The 18,108-nt window shown below is 52.7% G+C and overlaps 1 protein-coding gene across 4 annotated transcripts; it reads right to left on the bottom strand.

Annotated features, from left to right (window-relative positions):
- Positions 1–706: 706 nt before the first annotated feature.
- TMEM240 (transmembrane protein 240) lies at positions 707–18,103 on the bottom strand. 4 transcript variants are annotated; one of them, XM_033079832.2, is made up of 5 exons: positions 18,002–18,103; positions 17,069–17,358; positions 16,686–16,827; positions 5,341–5,549; positions 707–1,387 (listed from the first exon to the last, which is right to left on the bottom strand). In XM_033079832.2, the coding sequence occupies exons 3-5, from the start codon at positions 16,775–16,777 to the stop codon at positions 1,239–1,241; spliced, it is 450 nt and encodes a 149-aa protein (XP_032935723.1). In that variant the 5' UTR covers positions 16,778–16,827; positions 17,069–17,358; positions 18,002–18,103; the 3' UTR covers positions 707–1,238. The 4 variants fall into 4 exon arrangements, with proteins under 4 accessions (XP_032935723.1, XP_032935721.1, XP_032935722.1 ...); XM_033079830.2 differs by having other exon boundaries at positions 16,686–16,792; XM_033079831.2 differs by lacking the exon at positions 17,069–17,358 and having other exon boundaries at positions 16,686–16,792; positions 18,002–18,089.
- Between the last annotated feature and the right edge of the window lie 5 nt (positions 18,104–18,108).

Genomic DNA, 18,108 nt, shown 5'->3' with positions numbered 1-18,108 from the left:
GTGGGTTTGATCCCATCCAAACCTCAAAACCCAAACCAGAGTGGGGTTCATCCCATCCAAACCCACACCAGAATGGGTTTCATCCCATCCAAACCTCAAAACCCAAACCACAGTGGGGTTCATTGCATCCAAACTCAAACCACAGTGGGTTTGATCCTATCCAAACCCCAAAACTCACACCAGAGTGAGTTTGATCCCATCTAAACCTCAAACCCCACACCACAGTGGATTTGATCCCATCCAAACCCAAACCACAGTGGATTTGATCCTATTCTGACCTCAAAACCCACACCACAGTGAGTTTAATCCAATCTAAACCCACACCAGAGTGAGTTTGATCCCACCCAGACCCCAAACCCCACCCCAGAGAAGCACAAACCCACCCTGGAGCCTCCTGACGCTCTGAGCTGCCCTTGGGGACATTTGGGACGTTTGAAGGAGTTTGGTTTTGGGGTCTCTCAAACCAAACCCCACCAGCCAGGGCTGTTCAGGGCCCCCTCCCTGCCCTGGGGGGGTTTTGGGGTGATTGAACCAGGCTGACCCTACAAGAAGAGGGGCAGAGCAGCTCCTTCCCTCCCAGAGCAGAGCTGGGGGATGTGGATGAGCCACACCCAACACATCCCTGCGAAGGACAGACACCAAAAATGCCACCAAAAATGTCACCAAAGCAGCAGCAGCAACCCCAGGGAACCCCCCCAACCCCACAGAGCCCCCACAGAGCCCCCAGCCCCACTCCCCTGCTCTCAGCTTGGCTCCTTAAGGCAGCTTCCAGTGGAAAACAACACCAACAAATCCCTGCCACATTCCCAGCCCTTCCTTCCCCATCCAAACCCAAACCTGTGCCCAGCCCCAGCAGGGCAAACCCGAGCCCAGGCAGGGCAGGAACGGGGCTGCAGCTCCTGGAGGAGACTCTGCCTCTTCTTCTGCTCCCACTCCATCCCAGCAGGATGTGCAGGAAAACGGGGGGGTGAAAGTATAATGCAAATCTCTTTTCTCTCTCCTTTTTTTTTTTTGTCTGCTTTTTTTTTTGTCGTTGTTGGGTTTTTTTTTTACATATATACACGAGTCTGACAATAAAATGTGGAACACAGTGCAAAGCCTTGGCTGCAGAGCATCCAGGACCGGCTTAGTTGTGCATCGTGGATGGATCCCGAAAAAATCCGTGTCCTCAGCTGGCCTGGGAGGCACCCAGAGCTGTTCCCCAGAGTCCTGTGTGGTTTAAAATCCCCCTGAGGCTCTCAGAGGTGCCTGGGGCTGGGGTGCCCGTTGTGGTACAGCTTCTGTTTGATGTGCACCATGTTCCCGGTGGCCTCCTCGTACTGCCGGTGGTGGCGTTTCCTCAGCTCCTTCAGGTTGCAGAACTTGGGAATCCACGACCAGGAGTTGTCTGCAAGGCAGGGAGGAGAGAGAGGTGAGGGGCTGCAGGTTGTGCTGGCCCAAATTTGCCCCAAATCCGTCCCAAATTTGTCCCAAATTTGCCCCAAAGCTGCTCCTGCCCTACTGAAGGCAGAGCTGTTAGTGTACAAACACAACCACAGGATGATTATCTGTGTTTCTATTGCAGAGCTCAGGGGTACAAACCCAAATCTGACCCCACATGGATTCCAGAGGGACAGGTTTTTACACCCTTTTCATTATATAATTATATATTAATTATTAAACCCATATTGTTCTGTTGTGTGCATTGATTTTATCCAAGCATGGATCCTTGTGATTTCCATCAGATCCCCAAAATATCCTTTCTCATTATTCTTGTTACTATTAAACAATAATATACTCGATTTACCAAACAATTATTACATTTAACAATCACATTATTTATTCCCCAGGTGCAGTTTCATGATCTAATAAAGACAAAACCCAACATTCATCCCCAGGCCTGGTTCCCTTTCCCAGACCCAACTTTTCTTTCCACCCCCTGAATGTTTTATACAATTCCCATTATTTTAGAACCATTTTTAACCCTGAGGTCCCTGCAGGGACAGGAGCAGAGCTCCTTGAACCTCCCAATTCCAGCATCACCCTCTGCCCCTTTTGAACCCATTTTTTACCCCATTTCCCTCAGCCACAAATTTCCATAAAAATTCTGTTTGGTTCCACCCCAAAACACAAATCCCAGCCCCTCCAAGGACAGCTGAGAATCCCAAAAAAGCCAGGAGGAGCTGCTGTGCTGGGAATTGCTTGGACTCGATGATTTTTGAGTCTTTTCCATCCCAAATGAGTCTCTGGGTCTGTGATTCTGCCCAGCCCTGCCCAGGCTGAGTTCCTCTGGAATATTTTCTATTTTTTGGAGCCCCAGGATTTTTTAAGAGGCCACAACTGGAGCTGATCATTGAGTCACTGCTGAGTGCTGCTCTCTCAATTTGTGTTTCCCCTGCCCCACTCTCATCATTTTTCCCTTCATAAGGAAAATTTAGCTTTGCTCAACAAAGACACAAATTCCTTTCTCCTTAGTGCCTTTAAAATTAATTACAATTTTCAATAAATAGGAAATATTTAAGTTCATTGTATTGTTGGCCAAGCTTTTTATAAAGCCTTAAAATAGGTGTACACAGGGAGGGGGGAAAAAAATGAAACAAAAAGAGATCAATTAGTGGAAATACTAAATTAATTACTAAAAATAAAACCTCCATTCACAAGGGGTGGCACGAGGAGAGCTCCTGCCAGCCCTGCTCTGATCCCTGATGGAAATCAGGAGCCCCAAAATTGCTTCTGAGAACCTGAAATCTCCCAGGAAAATCAGCCCCAGGAGAATCCTGACTCAGAAACTGCTCCCAGAGCCTGCTGGGGGTTTGGGAAGACGAATGGGAAATTAATATCATTTTTTATCTGAGTTTTTAGAAAGAGAGAGTTCACTTCCCTAATTAGAATTTCTTATAGGTCTGCAGATAAATCTTTCTCCTGCTGGCTTCTCCTTTTCCTCTGAGTTGTGATTTAACAGCACCATCAGTCAAGGGCTGGGGAGTGGAGATTTGTGGGCACATTTTGAGGGAATTTCGAGTCATTCTCTAATTGAATACATTTTCCTGTCATTTTTTTTTCTCCTCCAAATATCAGAATCCATGGGATGCCCGTGCTGAGGGAGGAAAATGGGGCAGAGGGAGCCCCTGAAGGCTTCTGGGGGTGTTAATTCAGGATTTTAACAATTTTTAACAATCCTGCCCAGCCCTTCTCCCCCTGGGGCTGATGGCACAACTGAACAAAAACCAAAAAAATTATCAACAAAAACATCTCCACATCTGGCCAGGGGTGAGGAATGGAAAACACCAGCTGCCACCACACAGATGTCACCACAATGTCACAGCTTTGCACAACCAGCACCAGGCTGCCTTTTCCATAAAAAACAAAAAAAATCCAGATTTTTGGGGGCGGAATTTGGGTCCAACCTGAAGATTTTTCTGTACAACCAACACCAGGCTGGCTTTTCAAGACAAAAAAAAATATCCAAATTTTTTTTTGGGGGGAAATTTTGGGTCCAACCTGAAGATTTTTCTGCACAACCAGCACCAGGCTGCCTTTTCCAGACAGAAAAAAAAAATTCCAGATTTTTTAGGGGAGAGATTTTAGCTCCAACCTGAAGATTTTTCTGCACAACCAACACCAGGCTGGTTTTTCCATTTAAAAAAATGCAGATTTTTTTGGGGGGGAAATTTGGGTCCAACCTGAAGATTTTTCTGCACAACCAGCACCAGGCTGCCTTTTCCAGACAAAAAAAAAAAAATAATTCCAGATTTCTTTTTTTTTGGGGTGGGATTTTGGGTCCAACCTGAGGATTTTTCTGCCCACAATTCCCACACCAACATTCCTGCTGGGGTCACAGAAATGGAACAGCCTGAGCTGGGAGCATCATCAGATAAAGAGGGACAGAGAGGGCTGGGAGATCCCAGATTTGTGCCAGATCCACATGGAATAAAAGAGCAGCTTGAGCTTTTCCAGGCTCCAGGGAGAGGCAGGACTTGAGGAAGGGGAGGAGGAAGAGGAGGATGTTGTAAGTGCATGACACATTGTTGGCTTTTCACAAGTATTAAATAAATGCTGTATGTATAATGTTAAAATAGCTTTTCTGTATGAATATAATTTTTTTTGGTCTAATAGCAAAAGTTAGACCTAAGTTTTTTAGGGATAGTATGCTTGAACTACCCACTTAGGTAAAATAAACAGCCCATGAAGGTGTAATAAAAACCCTGCAATTATCAACACTCACCAGCTACAAAGAAACCAAGACAAATTAAAAAATGATAAAAAATAATTAAAACCACAAGCCAAGAAACACACATACTCTAAAAAGGCAGACCCAAAGAGCAGCCATGTTAAACAGCTCCCAAAAATTTTAACTGTGCAAATGTCTTTACAACACAGGATGTGATCAAAGGTGTCTGTTCTGTCACCATCTGTGCAGGGTGGGGCAGTGATCCTGATCTCTGTGGGAGATATTCTGCTCATGGGCATCCATTGAAACCAGCTGGGGCAGTGTTCTTTATTTCCAAAGGAGATATCTCCTGTTCATGGCCATGGTTTATAAACCAGGCAGGGCATTGTTCTTTATCTTTTCACAACCCATCCTTCCTCCAGCCAGTCATTTTCTGCTCATGGCCATTGAGTCCCACTGTGGCACTGATAAAATTACTGCATCCCATTGGGAGTTGCTCCAGCCAGGGGGAAGAGCCCAACATTTCTTACCAAGATAAAAACAGAGGCTTTGGGACACTAAGGGAGCCCCTTTCTCCACTGGACTCCAGAGGGAAACGGGATTGCTCCACATCACCACTGGAGCTCCGGAGGGAAACTGCACCTTGTACAGGAGCACTGCTCCAGCTGAGCCACATCTGTCACTGCAGGAGGATGCAGCCACCATGGGATGGGACTGCTGCCAACACCCTGCCTGACTGACGGGTGTCAGGCTGTACTCTGACTGTGTCAGGGTTTGGGGTTTGTTCTTTGTAGTGCTGTATTTCTATTTTAATTTCCCTAGTAAAGAACTGTTATTCCTAATTCCCAGATCTTTGCCTGAGAGCCCCTTGATTTCAAAATTATAATAATTTGGAGGGAGGGGGGTTACATTCTCCATTTCAAAGAGAAGCTCCTGCCTTTCTCAGCAGACACCTGTCCTCCAAATTAGGACAGCAAAACCCACTATAAACATACAACAAATTAATGTATTATAAAACATATTTAACATTACGAAAGAAGCCGTGTGGCCGTTTTAACCCTTTGCTTTATGTGTATCTCCTATTATCTTTTTATTAAACCTTTTAAATTCTACCAAAACAGTGAAACCTGTTTTTCACAAGGAGGAGGAGAAGGAGGAAGAGGAAAAGGAGGAAGAGCAGCAGCACTCACCATAGCGCCGGCTGGTCCTCCAGGCGCGCACGGCGTAGTGCAGAACCCCGTCCATCCACACCAGGAACCAGCTTATACAAAAGCCCAGCAAAAGTCCCAGCATCAGGTCGATCTCCTGCTTGGTCACATTGTCAGTCACAAAATAATTCTCCGACGAGTCCACCACGGACTGGTCCCCGTCGTAAGGGATGACATAATGGACGTGGTGCCTGGGGCAGGGCAGAAATGGGGAAAAATCACTGGAGGGTTTGGGTTTGGCTTTTCTCCTGGAGCAAAAGGGTTGTGCTGGGTGTTTGTGCTGCTGGCAGCAGAGAGAGAGGGAGGAAAGCACAAAAAAAACCAAACCTGACACCAGGGCTGGCTGCTGGGGATCCCAAAAATTCCTGTCCTGAAAAATCCCTGTCCTGATCAATCCTGAATGCTGAGATCCCAAAAATCCCTGTCCTGATACATCCTGAATGCTGAGAATTCAAAAAATCCTGTCCTGATCAGTCCTGGCTGCTGAGAATTCCAAAAATCCTGTCCTTATCAATCCTGGCTGCTGGGGATCCCAAAAATCCCTGTACTGAAAAATTTCTGTCCTGATTAATTCTGAATGCTGAGATCCCAAAAATCCCTGTCCCGATCAATCCCTGTCCTGATCAATCCTGAATGCTGGGGATCCCAAAATCCGTGTCCTGATTAATCCTGGCTGATGGGAATCCCAAAAATTCCTGTCCTGAAAAATTCCTGTCCTGATACATCCTCAATGCTGGGAATGCCAAAATCCCTGTCCTGATCAATCCTGAATGCTAAGAATTCCAAAAATCCCTGTCATGAACAATCCTGGCTGCTGGGGATCCCAAAAATCCCTGTCCTGATCAATCCTGAATGCTGAGATCCCAAAAATCCCTGTCCTGAAAAATCCCTGTCCTGATCAATCCTGAATGCTGAGAATTCCAAAAGTCCTGTCCTTATCAATCCTGGCTGATGGGGATCCCAAAAATCCTGTCCTGATCAATTCTGAATGCTGAGGATCCCAAAAATCCTGTCCTGATCAGTCCTGGCTGCTGAGAATTCCATAAACTCCTGTCCTGAAAAATTCCCGTCTGATACATCCTGAATGCTGAGAATTCCAAAAATCCCTGTCCTGATCAATCCTGAATGCTGAGAATTCCATAAATCCCTGTCCTGATCAATCCTGGCTGATGGGGATCCCAAAAATCCCTGTCCTGATACATCCTGAATGCTGAGATCCCAAAAATCCCTGTCCTGAAAAATCCCTGTCCTGATACATCCTGAATGCTGGGAATCCCAAAAATCCCTGTCCTGATCAATCCTGGCTGCAGAGAATCCCAAAAATCCCTGTCCTGAAAAATCCCTGTCTGATCAATTCTGAATGCTGAGAATTCCAAAAATCCTGTCCTGATCAATCCTGGCTGCTGAGAATTCCATAAATCTCTGTCCTGAAAAATCCCTGTCCTGATCAATCCTGAATGCTGAGAATTCCAAAAATCCTGTCCTTATCAATCCTGGCTACTAGGGATCCCAAAATCCCTGTCCTGATACATCCTGAATGCTGAGAATTCCAAAAATCCCCATCCTGATCAATCCTGGCTGCTGGGGATGTGACATTCCTGCCACAGGCTCCCTGTGCCCAAACTCATCATTTGCAGCTCCCTGTCCCCTCTCCCTCGGTGAAATGAGGTTTGTGTTGATGCCCCAGGATTTCAGGTTTTACATTTTTCATGGATTTGTAATCCTGCAGTTCTTTAGTGCAGAACTCTAAACCCCATACACAGTCTGAGCTCAGCTTTCCCATTTTGCTCACACACAACAATTCCTCTCCAGCCTGGGAATCAAGGACACCTCACAGGCCCCAAGAAATATAAACAAAAATGAGTTAGGAGCAAACTTGGGGTAAATTCCTTCATTACCTGAAGCTTTAATTGGAATATTAACCCTCAATGACCAAACTTATAAAGGTGTGAAAACCTGTGGTCAGTTTTGGGTGTAGCTCCTGGAGGGCTTCATCTGCCCTAAATGTACCTGAAGGCCTCTCAAGAAATAGAAATAGAAATAGAAATAGAAATAGAAATAGAAATAGAAATAGAAATAGAAATAGAAATAGAAATAGAAATAGAAATAGAAATAGAAATAGAAATAGAAATAGAAATAGAAATAGAAATATACTGCTTTTTGTTCTCCTAATTTTGTCTGGCCTCTGTTTTTAGGTAAGCCCAAAAAGACATCACTGTCCCACACACAGCAGAGTTTAGAGAGTTTGCAAATTTACAGCCAGGGAGGAATTCCAGCTGTTCCTTGATCAGGGTGATCTGGGGGGGTCCCTGAGCAGAGGAGCAGCTCCAGAGCTCCCCAAAGCTCCCAGGAGGGTCCCTGGCTCCATTCCACCCCAAACCTGGAAAACACCAAAATCCCTCCCGGGTTCACCTGGGGAAAAGCAGGGAAATGTCAGGGATGGAGTGAGGAGGGGAAAAAAAAAAATAAAAAAAAAAGCAGAGCAGGCAGGGCTGTGGGGGCTGCAGGAGGGGAGGAGCAGTGCTGGGAGCTGGGAGGGTGGGAGGATGCTGAGGGTGGGGGATGAAGGGTGGGAGGATGATGAGGGTGGGGATGAAGGGTGGGAGGATGATGAGGGTGGGGATGAAGGGTGGGAGGATGCTGAGGGTGGGGGATGAAGGCTGCAGAGCTGCTCTGAGCAGCCCTGGGGAGCCCAGGGGGACACTGGGGGTGCTGTGCCCACCCCAGCAGTGACCACACACCCAGGCAGGGGATGTCCCCCAGCATCCCAGTCACAGCATCTCCAGTGCTCCCAGTTTAGAGATGTCCAGTGCTCCCAGTTCAGGGAACAGGGCTGTCCCAGTGCTCCCAGTTCAGGGAACAGGGCTGTCCCAGTGCTGTCACCGTCCCCAGCATCCCATCCCTGGCATCACCAGTGCTCCCAGTTCAGAGGTGTCCCAGTGCTCCCAGTTCAAGGGTGTCCCAGTGCTCCCAGTTCAGGGATGTCCCAGTGCTCCCACTGTCCCCAGCATCCCATCCCTGGCACAACCAGTGCTCCCAGTTCAGAGGTGTCCCAGTGCTCCCAGTTCACGGAACAGGGCTGTCCCAGTGCTCCCAGTTCGGGCTGTCCCAGTGCTCCCAGTTCAGGGAACAGGGCTGTCCCAGTGCTCCCAGTTCAGCTGTCCCAGTGCTCCCAGTTCAGGGTGTCCCAGTGCTCCCAGTTCAGGGAACAGGGATGTCCCAGTGCTCCCAGTTCAGGGAACAGGGATGTCCCAGTGCTCCCAGTTCGGGCTGTCCCAGTGCCCCCAGTTCAGGGAACAGGGGTGTCCCAGTGCTCCCAGTTCAGGCTGTCCCAGTGCTCCCAGTTCAGCTGTCCCAGTGCTCCCAGTTCAGCTGTCCCAGTGCTCCCAGTGTCCCCAGCAGCCCGGCTCGGCCCCACTCCCGCTCGCACGGGAGGGAGGCGATCCCCGAGGTTTTGAATATTCATGCGGTGCAGGTTGCTCCATAATCACGCCTGAGAAACGTCCAAATATTGACACAAACAAAGCTCCACTCAAAGGAACCTCCTGAAAACAGCCCTAACTAATCCCAGCCGTGCCTGCACGGGGCACCTGCAGAGCTCAGCCTGACGGGCACGGGATTGGCACGGGACTGGCACGGGATTGGCACGGGATTGGCACGGGGCTGGCACGGGGCTGGCACGGGTTCCAGGGTGCCAAGCAGCCCCTGCATTGGGCTGGGGAGGGACAGGAGGTGCCAGCTCTGGTGGCAGCAGCGATCCCGGGGCTCTGCCCCAGTGTGGAACTGGGATTGTCCCTCCTTTGGAACTGGGAAATCCGGGGAGAGGGAGGGGTCCCGAAAGGAGTGGGAGGGGTGCCATGGGCACGGCCAACACTTCCCGTGTTCCAGAGTTACCAAATTCCTGCACACATGTCCCATCTCCCATGATTTCCCAAATCCTTCCACATACATCTCTCATGTCCCATCTTTCCCAAACCCCTGCACACATCTCCCACGATTTTCCAAATCCTTGCACACATCTCCCATCTCCCATGATTTCCCAAACTCCTGCACACTCACATTTCTCACGTTCCATCTTCCCAAATCCTTCCACACAAATTTATCATCTTCCATGATTTCCCAAATCTCTGCACACATCTCCTATGATTTCCCAAATCTTTCCACACACTTCTCATGCTCCATCTCCCCAAATCCTTGCACACATCTCCCATCTCCCATGATTTCCCAAACTCCTCCAAACTCACATTTCTCACGTTCCATCTTCCCAAATCCTCACACACATCTCCCATGATTTCCCAAACTCCTGCACACTCACATTTCTCACATTCCATCCTTCCCAAATCCTTCCACATACATTTATCATCTCCCACGATTTCCCAAATCCTTGCACACGTCTGTCGTGTCCCATCTTTCCCAAATCCTCACACACATCTTCCATGATTTCCCAAATCCTTTCACACTCATCTCCCATGTTCCATCTTTCCCAAACTCCTCCAAACTCACATTTCTCGTGTTCCATCTTCCCAAATCTCTGCACACATCTCCCATGTTCCAAATTTACCAAATCTCTAGACACCTCTCCCATGATTTCCCAAATCCTTCCACACACATTTATCATCTCCCATGATTTCCCAAATCTCTGCACACATCCCCCATGATTTCCCAAATCCTTCCACACGCATCTGCCATGTTCCAAATTTCCCAAATTCCTGCACACATCTCCCATGTTCCATCTTTCTCAAACTCCTCCAAACTCACATTTCTCACATTCCATCCTTCCCAAATCCTTCCACACACATTTATTGTCTCCCATGATTTCCCAAATCTTTCCACACACTTCTCATGTTCCATCTCTCCAAATCCCTGCACACATCTCCCATCTCCCATGATTTCCCAAACTCCTCCAAACTCACATTTCTCACGTTCCATCTTTCCAAATCCTCACACACATCTCCCATGATTTCCCAAATCCTTGCACTCATCTCCCATGTCCCATGACTTCCAACCCCCTGCACACTCACATTTCTCATTTTCCATCCTTAACAGAAACTCCTCCTGCCACTGAATTGTGGAGTTTTCTGGAAGGAGTTCAGCAAAGCCCAGGGAAGGTGAATTTTTCCTGCTGTTACAACAGCTGGAATTCCTTGGGCTGCAGGGAATTTTTATCCTTTCCTTGCCTTGACATGACTGAGCGGGAAGGGAGCAGGGACAGAGCCCACAAAGCTCCTGCCACAAACCTCATTTCACCAACCAGAGCCTTTTGGAGAGAGGCAAAATTCTCATTCAGAGTCAAAATTCTACTTCAGAGTCAAAATTCTCCTTCAGGATCAGAATCCTCCTTCAGAGTCAAAATTCTCCTTCAGAGTCAAAATTCTACTTCTGAGTCAAAATTCTCCTTCAGAGTCAGAATTCTCCTTCAGAGTCAAAAACCCTCCAGAGACAAAAACCCCTTCAGAGACAAAAAACCCTCCAGAAACAAAAAACCCTTCAGAAACAAAAAAAACCTTCAGAGACAAAACAAATCCATCAGCCCAGCCCTGTTCAGGCTGGCAGTGAGGCCACCGGGGACCGCAGCCCTGTGACAGAGGTGCCACACGTGGCTCTCAGCATCCACACCCACATCCTGCTCTTATTTATTCCCAAGAAAACCAAAATAATTCCTGAGAGCCAATCCCGGGCAGTTCCAGCTGTGCCACCTCCCCACCCTGGGCTGGATTTCCCGCAGGGAATAAAAGATGGGGACAAAAATCCCAGCACACCTGGGGACGGGCTGGGTGTGCTGTCACCGTGCCCGGGTGACACAGGCAGCGCTGTCCCCATCCCCTGTGACAAAGGGGGACAAAGCTCTGCTGTCCTCCGCCCCCAGCGCTATTGTCCCTTGCGGTGACCTTGTGTCCGCGCCGGCTGCTGCAGCCTCGGGAAAAGCCTCGGGTGTGTTTTACACATCCCACAGCCCCGTTCCGATGGGGACAGGGACAGGACAGGGATGGGGACAGGGATGCGCGGATGCTCCGGCTCAGCCCGGCTCCCTCCCGGGCAGGTGACAGTGACAGCCACGTCACATCTCAGTTGCAGCTGCCACATCCTGGCTGGACCAAGCCCTTCCCCATCGCCAGCTGCAGCGGGATTTGGGGGGATTTGGGGGGAATTTGGGGGGAATTTGGTCTCACGAGCCTCCCAGGCAGAGCATCCCTGTCCTGTATCCCTTCCTGCATCCCTGTCCTGCATCCCTTCCTGCATCCCTGTCCTGCATCCCTTCCTGCATCCCTGCCCTGCATCCCTGTCCTGCATCCCTGTCCTGCATCCCTGCCTGACCTTGCAGCGTCCCCGGCAGTCCCGGCCGGGCAGGGGGGTGGCAGCACCCAAAACATCTCCCTGCTGCTGCTCCCGGTGCAAACACAGCTGGAGGTGCCCAGCCCCAGGCACAGAGCACTCCCAGCACATCCCCTGAGGTTTCCAGAGCAGGAATGTCCCTCGTGTCCCTCCTGGCAGCAGTGTCACCCCTCCCCAGTGACCTCAGCATCCTCCTCACCCCCTGAGGTGCTCTCAGCGTGGATCCAGCTCTGCCCTCCCCTCCTGGCTCAGAGCCTGGAGCATCCCTGGGGCTGGAAGAGCTGTCCTGGCTCTGTGCAGGGTGCAGCTCCCCCCAGGTGAGGCTGAGCCTGCCCAGCCCTGCCCTGGGACCCCTGAGAGGGGCAGACTCGGCCAAGGTCACCCAGAAGGTCACTAGCAGGGAGGACACAAGGCCAGAGCTGGGGAGGGCTCTGTGCTCCCCACACCAGGCACTGGTGATCCCCCCAGGCTGCTCTGGCTCCATCCAGGTGTCATCTGCTCCCTCCAGCTCACCCTGCCTCCTGCACGGACGCCCTTTGGTGTTTTTCCTTTGCATGACATCACCCAGCTCCTGATCTGCTGCCAGCTCTGTGCTTCCACAAGGACCCTTTGCTGCCTGGGACGGAGGAATCCGGGCAGGGCAGCGCTGCAGCCCCGCAGTCCTGGCCAGCCCTGCCCTCCCTGGGGACAGCCAAGGGCTTTGGGATGGGATGGAGAGTGCCAGGCAGCAGCCACAGCCCTGCTCGGTGCCAGCAGGAGCGTGGCTGTCACCCCAGATGTGACAGCAGGAGCTGTCCCTGTCACACCCAGGCTCAGCTCCAGGTGCCAGCCCTGGCTCTGTGCTGACGTTCTGGCTCCAGCCCTGCCCCATCTCCCTTCCCAGCAGAGTTTTGCCAGCTGGGGATGCTGTGCCATGGCTGGGGGGTGCTGGCAGCTCTGCCCTCCTTGGTTCTGGTGATGGGGACAGTCCCCTGCACAGGGCAGGACATTGTCACCCCTCGGCCACCAGAGCAGGGACACTGCACTGCCCAGCCCAGCTCACCCAGGTGCAAACAGCAGCTCAGTGCCACCTGAAAAAGTGCAAATCTGGACCAGGGGAGGCTGAGCAGCTCCAGGCAGCCCCAGCTCCCCCCAGCTCAGGGCTCAGCCTCTCAAACTCTGCACAGCACAGGTGTCACCTCTTGGCTCTCTGTCACAACTCCCAGCTGACACCACGGACTCTGAAAGCACCTCCCAGGCCTCTCATCTCAACAAATCCCTCCTGGCATGAAATGACAACAAACAGCTCCAGCCCCAGCGGCCCTGACCCCACAGGGCAGGGTGAGGGTGGGATCAGCCTCCAGAACACCTGGAGGTGGAGCTGGTTTGTGTCTTGATCCCTCCCAGCCACTGCAAACACACTGAAAACGTGGCAAAAAAATCATGTGCAGCGCTCCTTGCACTTGTGCTGGCACCTTCCTGCTGGGCCAGAGTCCCAGAGAGGGGAGGGGACAGGCAGAGCCCAGGGAAGGCACAGCCCTGGCCACCAGGACAGACCCAGGACAGACCCAGGACAGACCCAGGACAGACCCAGGACAGACCCAGGACAAACCCCAGACATGGCCCTGGCCACCAGGACAGACCCAGGTATGGCCCTGGCCACCAGGACAGACCCAGGACAGACCCAGGACAGACCCAGGGATGGCCCTGGCCACCAGGACAGACCCAGGTATGGCCCTGGCCACCAGGACAGACCCAGGACAGACCCAGGACAGACCCAGGACAGACCCAGGACAGCCCTGGCCACCAGGACAGACCCAGGCTTGGCCTCCAGCAGCCTGAGGATCTCCTTTTAGTGCAGCTGGAGCAGCCAGCCCTGCTGGCCTGGGTGGCTCCAGTGGCCCCAGAGCCCCCAGAAATGGGGCAGAGCCTGGGGCACCCCTGGCACAGCTGGTGCTGCTCCCTGCCAGCCTCCCCAAAAACCAACATCAATCCCAGGCAGAGCTGAAAGTGGGCACAGGAACAAGGGATCCCCAAACTGGAACTGGAACCAGGCAGGGCTGGTGATTCCCAAACTGGAACTGGAACCAGGCAGGGCTGGTGATTCCCAAACTGGAACTAGAACCAGCCAGAGCTGGTGATTCCCAGACTGGTGCTGTCCATCCCACTGCCAGGGGAGTGGGGATCCAGGCTGAGGATGCACCAAGGGCAGATCTCAGAGCTTCACATCCCCTGGCACACCTGAGACACAGAGCCAGCCCTGCCTGGCCACAGCCAGCCCCTCTGGGCCAGCTCCATCACCTCTGGGCCAGCTCCCATCACCTCTGGGCCAGCTCCAGCACCTCTGGGCCAGCTCCCATCACCTCTGGGCCATCTCTCAGCACCTCTGGGCCAGTTCCCAGTCCCTCTGGGCCATCTCTCAGCACCTCTGGGTCATCTCCCAGCACCTCTGGGCCATCTCCCATCACCTCTGGGCCATCTCTCAGCACCTCTGGGCCAGTTCCCAGTCCCTCTGGGCCATCTCTCAGCACCTCTGGGTCATCTCCCAGCACCTCTGGGCCAGTTCCCAGTCCCTCTGGGCCATCTCTCAGCACCTCTGGGTCATCTCCCAGCACCTCTGGGCCATCTCCCATCCCCTCTGGGCCAGCTCCCAGCCCCTCTGGGCCATCTCTCAGCACCTCTGGGTCATCTCCCATCACCTCTGGGCCATCTCCCAGCACCTCTGGGCCATCTCTCAGCACCTCTGGGTCATCTCCCATCACCTCTGGGCCATCTCTCAGCACCTCTGGGCCAGTTCCCAGTCCCTCTGGGCCAGCTCTCAGCACCTCTGGGCCAGCTCCCATCCCCTCTGGGCCATCTCCCAGCCCCTCACAGGCACACAAAGCTCAGAGTTCCTCCAGGAGAGCACATCCTGCTCTGCCCAAGGAGCTCACACCCTGCTCAGACAATTCCTGGGGAAGGGATCCACTCTGAGCAAGCAGAGGAAGGCAAAGATTTCTGAATGAATTATTGGTTCTGACTGACACAGCGACCCAGGCTAGGGCAGGAGGGAGATCATTAATTGCAGCAGCTCAGCCCACTGCACATCAATCTTCATTCATTCCAATTCCTCCTTCCCTTCCATTCCTGCAACATTTACTGGTTTTCCCCATTCCTCTCTGCAACACACTGAACTGCAGCCAGCTCCCTCCTCTGAGGACTCCCTCTGGTTATTGGCAAATTAAGTTCTTCATCAAGCCCTGCTAGCAGTGCTGACAGGAGGCTCCAGGACACAGCCCAGCCTGGGGGAGCTGCTGGTGGCTCCTGCCCCAGGCTGGGCTCAGAGGGGGCAGCAGGTCAGGGCAGAGCTCACACAGCACAGGGAGGGTTTGTGGATTCTCCTCTCAGGGCTCAGAAACTCGTGAGCTGTTTCTGCTGGCTCTCACATAGCTGAGGAGAGGCACAAACTTTGCTTTTTGCCTCCTCTCACGTCCATGCTCGGCACTTCTGGAGTTTTTTTGTGGCACTTTCGAAGAAATGAGGTGGTGGTGTTTGTGGGGAGTGCCACAGCCAATTGATCTGCCTCAGGAGCATCTCTGCAGGCACAGGGGGTGGCAGAGGGGGTGGCAGAGGGGACACCCAGCCAGGCCACCAGGGAGACCTGACACTGCTCAGCCACTCCAAACACTCCAGCCCATTACCATTCCCACCAGGCTGTGACCAGCAAAATGAAAAAACTGGTGGAAGAAGCAGAGGAAAACTCTTAAACTGAGAAAAACATCAAGAAAGCTCTAAGAAAAAAAAAAAAAAATTAAAAAAAGCTAAGAAAAAGCAAAGCAAGTTGAAGACACTGTGGATTTTTGCCCTTAGGAGGGAGATGCCCCAGGAGCTGAGGGTGCTGCCACATCCCCCAGGCCTGGCTGCTCTTGGCCCTGGAGCTGCTGCTGGTGCCTTCTCTGCTCTTCTGCCCCGGGAGGCTGAGGAGGAGGTGGGGAGGAAGGCCCTGATCACCTCTGGAAGGAGGCAGCGTGGAAGGACAAAACATTTTCTCTTCACCAAGCCCAGCCCAGGGACGCCAGGGGGATGCAATCCCTGGGTTCAGGATGCAGCTGGCTCCAGAGGCTGCTCCAAAAGGAGAAAATCTCAAACCTAAAGGCTTGGATGTGGCAAGGGAGGGCTCTGTCCTTTAGCTGGCACAGCCTCACGCTGCTTTCCTCCCCCACAGGCAGTGAGTAACCAGGGAGGGGAGCATGAGGAGCAGTCCCACAGAGAAGGGTGAAATCCAGCTCCCCAGAGCTCAGCCCTGGGCCTGAGCACTTTCCAGAGCAGCCAGATCCCCGTTTCCAAGCTGAGCACTTTGGTGGTGACAGGAGTGATGCTGTTCAGGTTCCCAAGAGCCACGGAGGGAGGCAGGTGTTGGTCCAGTCATAAACTTGTGCACAGCATCCTGGCATCCACCCTGATGCTCCTGGCTCACCCAAAATCACAGCCCAGCCTCCTCAGCGTGTCCAGCAGCACCACAGCTCCCAGGAGGAAAAGCCACAGCGAATGAAAATCTGATCCAAGATCGCAAAGCCTCAAAGTGACTCCGTCCTAGGCCTGGATCCTCTCATTTCTCCAAACCCCAAACCATTCAGGAGCCACACAAGCACCAGCTGCAACACCCAGACCACAAACAGGCCGGGAAACACCTGACTGACAGCAAAAGGCAAAATGACAAACGTTTCATCCCGAGTTCCTCGCCGTCCCAGGGCTCCCGAACGCCCGTCCACAAACGTGCTCACAAAGGAAAATTCACTTCCAAGCCCACAGAAAACTCTTCTACCAGGAAAGAAAAAAAAAAAAAAACCACCCCCCACCCCCCTCCCTCACCCTGCTCATGCAGGAGCTGCTGAGGAAGGTGAGACACAGCCAGAATGCCAAAATGGTAGCCCCAGCTGGCAGGCAGCAGCTCGGTGTCGCTGGTCACCTCCTCCCCGGGGACACAGGGTGGGCAGGGGCTGGGGGAGGCAGGGGATGCTCTGCAGGGAACTCACCTTCCACAGTTGCAGTGACAAACTCGGTCCTCCCCTCTCAGATGCGGTAGGATGTAATTGTGAAATCTGTCCAACAACGCATTCATGTCCATCAAGCAAGCTATTGCCTGTAAGAGCCCATAACCAAGGCATCTGGTCAACTCTGGATGATGGAATAAAACATTGACTCCAGTGTGATTGCCAAAGACTGAAGCAGTCATCAAGAAAAGCGCGTCGGGTGTTCGGTGGGGCACACACACATGCACACACACACACACACAGAGGTGCCAGGCTGAGGGACAGTGCGGGGGGAAGGTGGAGGGGAGGGGAAGAGGGATGGGGAGAGGTGGTGGTGGGGGGGGGGGAACAAGGAGGGGAGGGGAGATAAGCAAAAAATCTCTTACCATAACGATAGAGGCGCCCAGGATCATGAAAATCATGGTGTTTGCATTCATGGACATCAAGAGGGAATGGCCAGCGGTCGGGTCCGTGCGCCCCCAGCCCGCGGAGGGCGAGCGGTGGCCGCGCTATTCCGCAGAGGCGAGCGCGGGGCGCATCGCGCTCGCTGCCCGCACGCTGCGGAGCTGCGGGGGGCGCCGGGGCCGCGGGGAGCCCCCCGCGCACACACACGCACTCCCCCGTGCCGGGGATGCCGAGGGCTCCAGAGCCCTGCCCGCTTTAGGTTTTTATTTTTCTAGGATGGATGTGATAGGTAAAAAAAAAAAAAAAATTAAAAAATAAAAAAAAAATTAAAAATGGAAAAATAATAAAAATAAGAATAATGGTAATCGCACCCCCCAGCGCGCTGGCTCCGGGCTCCCCGCGGGTGCGCGGTTTCGGGAGCGGGCACACGCCGGTACAAGCACAGCCTTCATGCAGCAACTGGGAAGAGAGGCAGCCAAAGCCGGGGTGGGGGGGAGAGGCTGGGGGAGGAGGAGGCAGGCTGCAAAAAAATCACCCACTCCGGGGGAGCCTCATCGCATCCTCTCCGCCGACCCTCCCCAAAATCATCCCTGCTGCCAAATAAAAAAAAATCGGAAATAAAAATTAAAAAAAAAAATATATATAAGAAAATAAAACACCCCAGCTCCCAAATCACCTCTCCCACCCTCACCACCCCCCAAAAAAATTAAAAAACGAGCCCCACAAACCCTCCCGGCTCGCTGTCCCCGGCGCTCTCTCGGTGCCGGCAGCCCCCGGCCCAGCCCCTCCCGGGCCGGCCCCGCTCGGGGGAGGGATGCGGGATGCAGGGGAGGGATGCGGGATGCAGCGACACGGGGGGGAAGAAGATGCTCCCAGGCAGCTCCGGCCGCCCCCTCCCCAACCCGGGCATTTACCTAGGTGGGGAGGCGCTGCTCCGGGAGCGGCTCATGGCGAGCGGCGACACAATCTCTGCGGGCCGGCCCTGCGGGGCTCCCCCCGCCCCGCAGCCGCACGCCGAGCC

Source organism: Catharus ustulatus, chromosome 24 (genome assembly GCF_009819885.2).
Source record: "Catharus ustulatus isolate bCatUst1 chromosome 24, bCatUst1.pri.v2, whole genome shotgun sequence".
NCBI lineage: Eukaryota > Metazoa > Chordata > Aves > Passeriformes > Turdidae > Catharus > Catharus ustulatus.
This window is presented reverse-complemented; position numbering and strand designations above follow the sequence as displayed.

What these genes read in the sequence shown, in the direction of transcription:
- TMEM240 (XM_033079828.2), bottom strand. Translation starts at nt 16,885, where the DNA reads ATGACTGCTTCAGTCTTTGGCAATCACACTGGAGTCAATGTTTTATTC. An exon ending in TGTCACTGCAACTGTGGAAG is followed by an intron (nt 5,550 to 16,685) that starts GTGAGTTCCCTG and finishes GCCCTGCCCCAG; the next exon opens with GCACCACGTCCATTATGTCA. An exon ending in GAGGACCAGCCGGCGCTATG is followed by an intron (nt 1,388 to 5,340) that starts GTGAGTGCTGCT and finishes CCTGCCTTGCAG; the next exon opens with ACAACTCCTGGTCGTGGATT.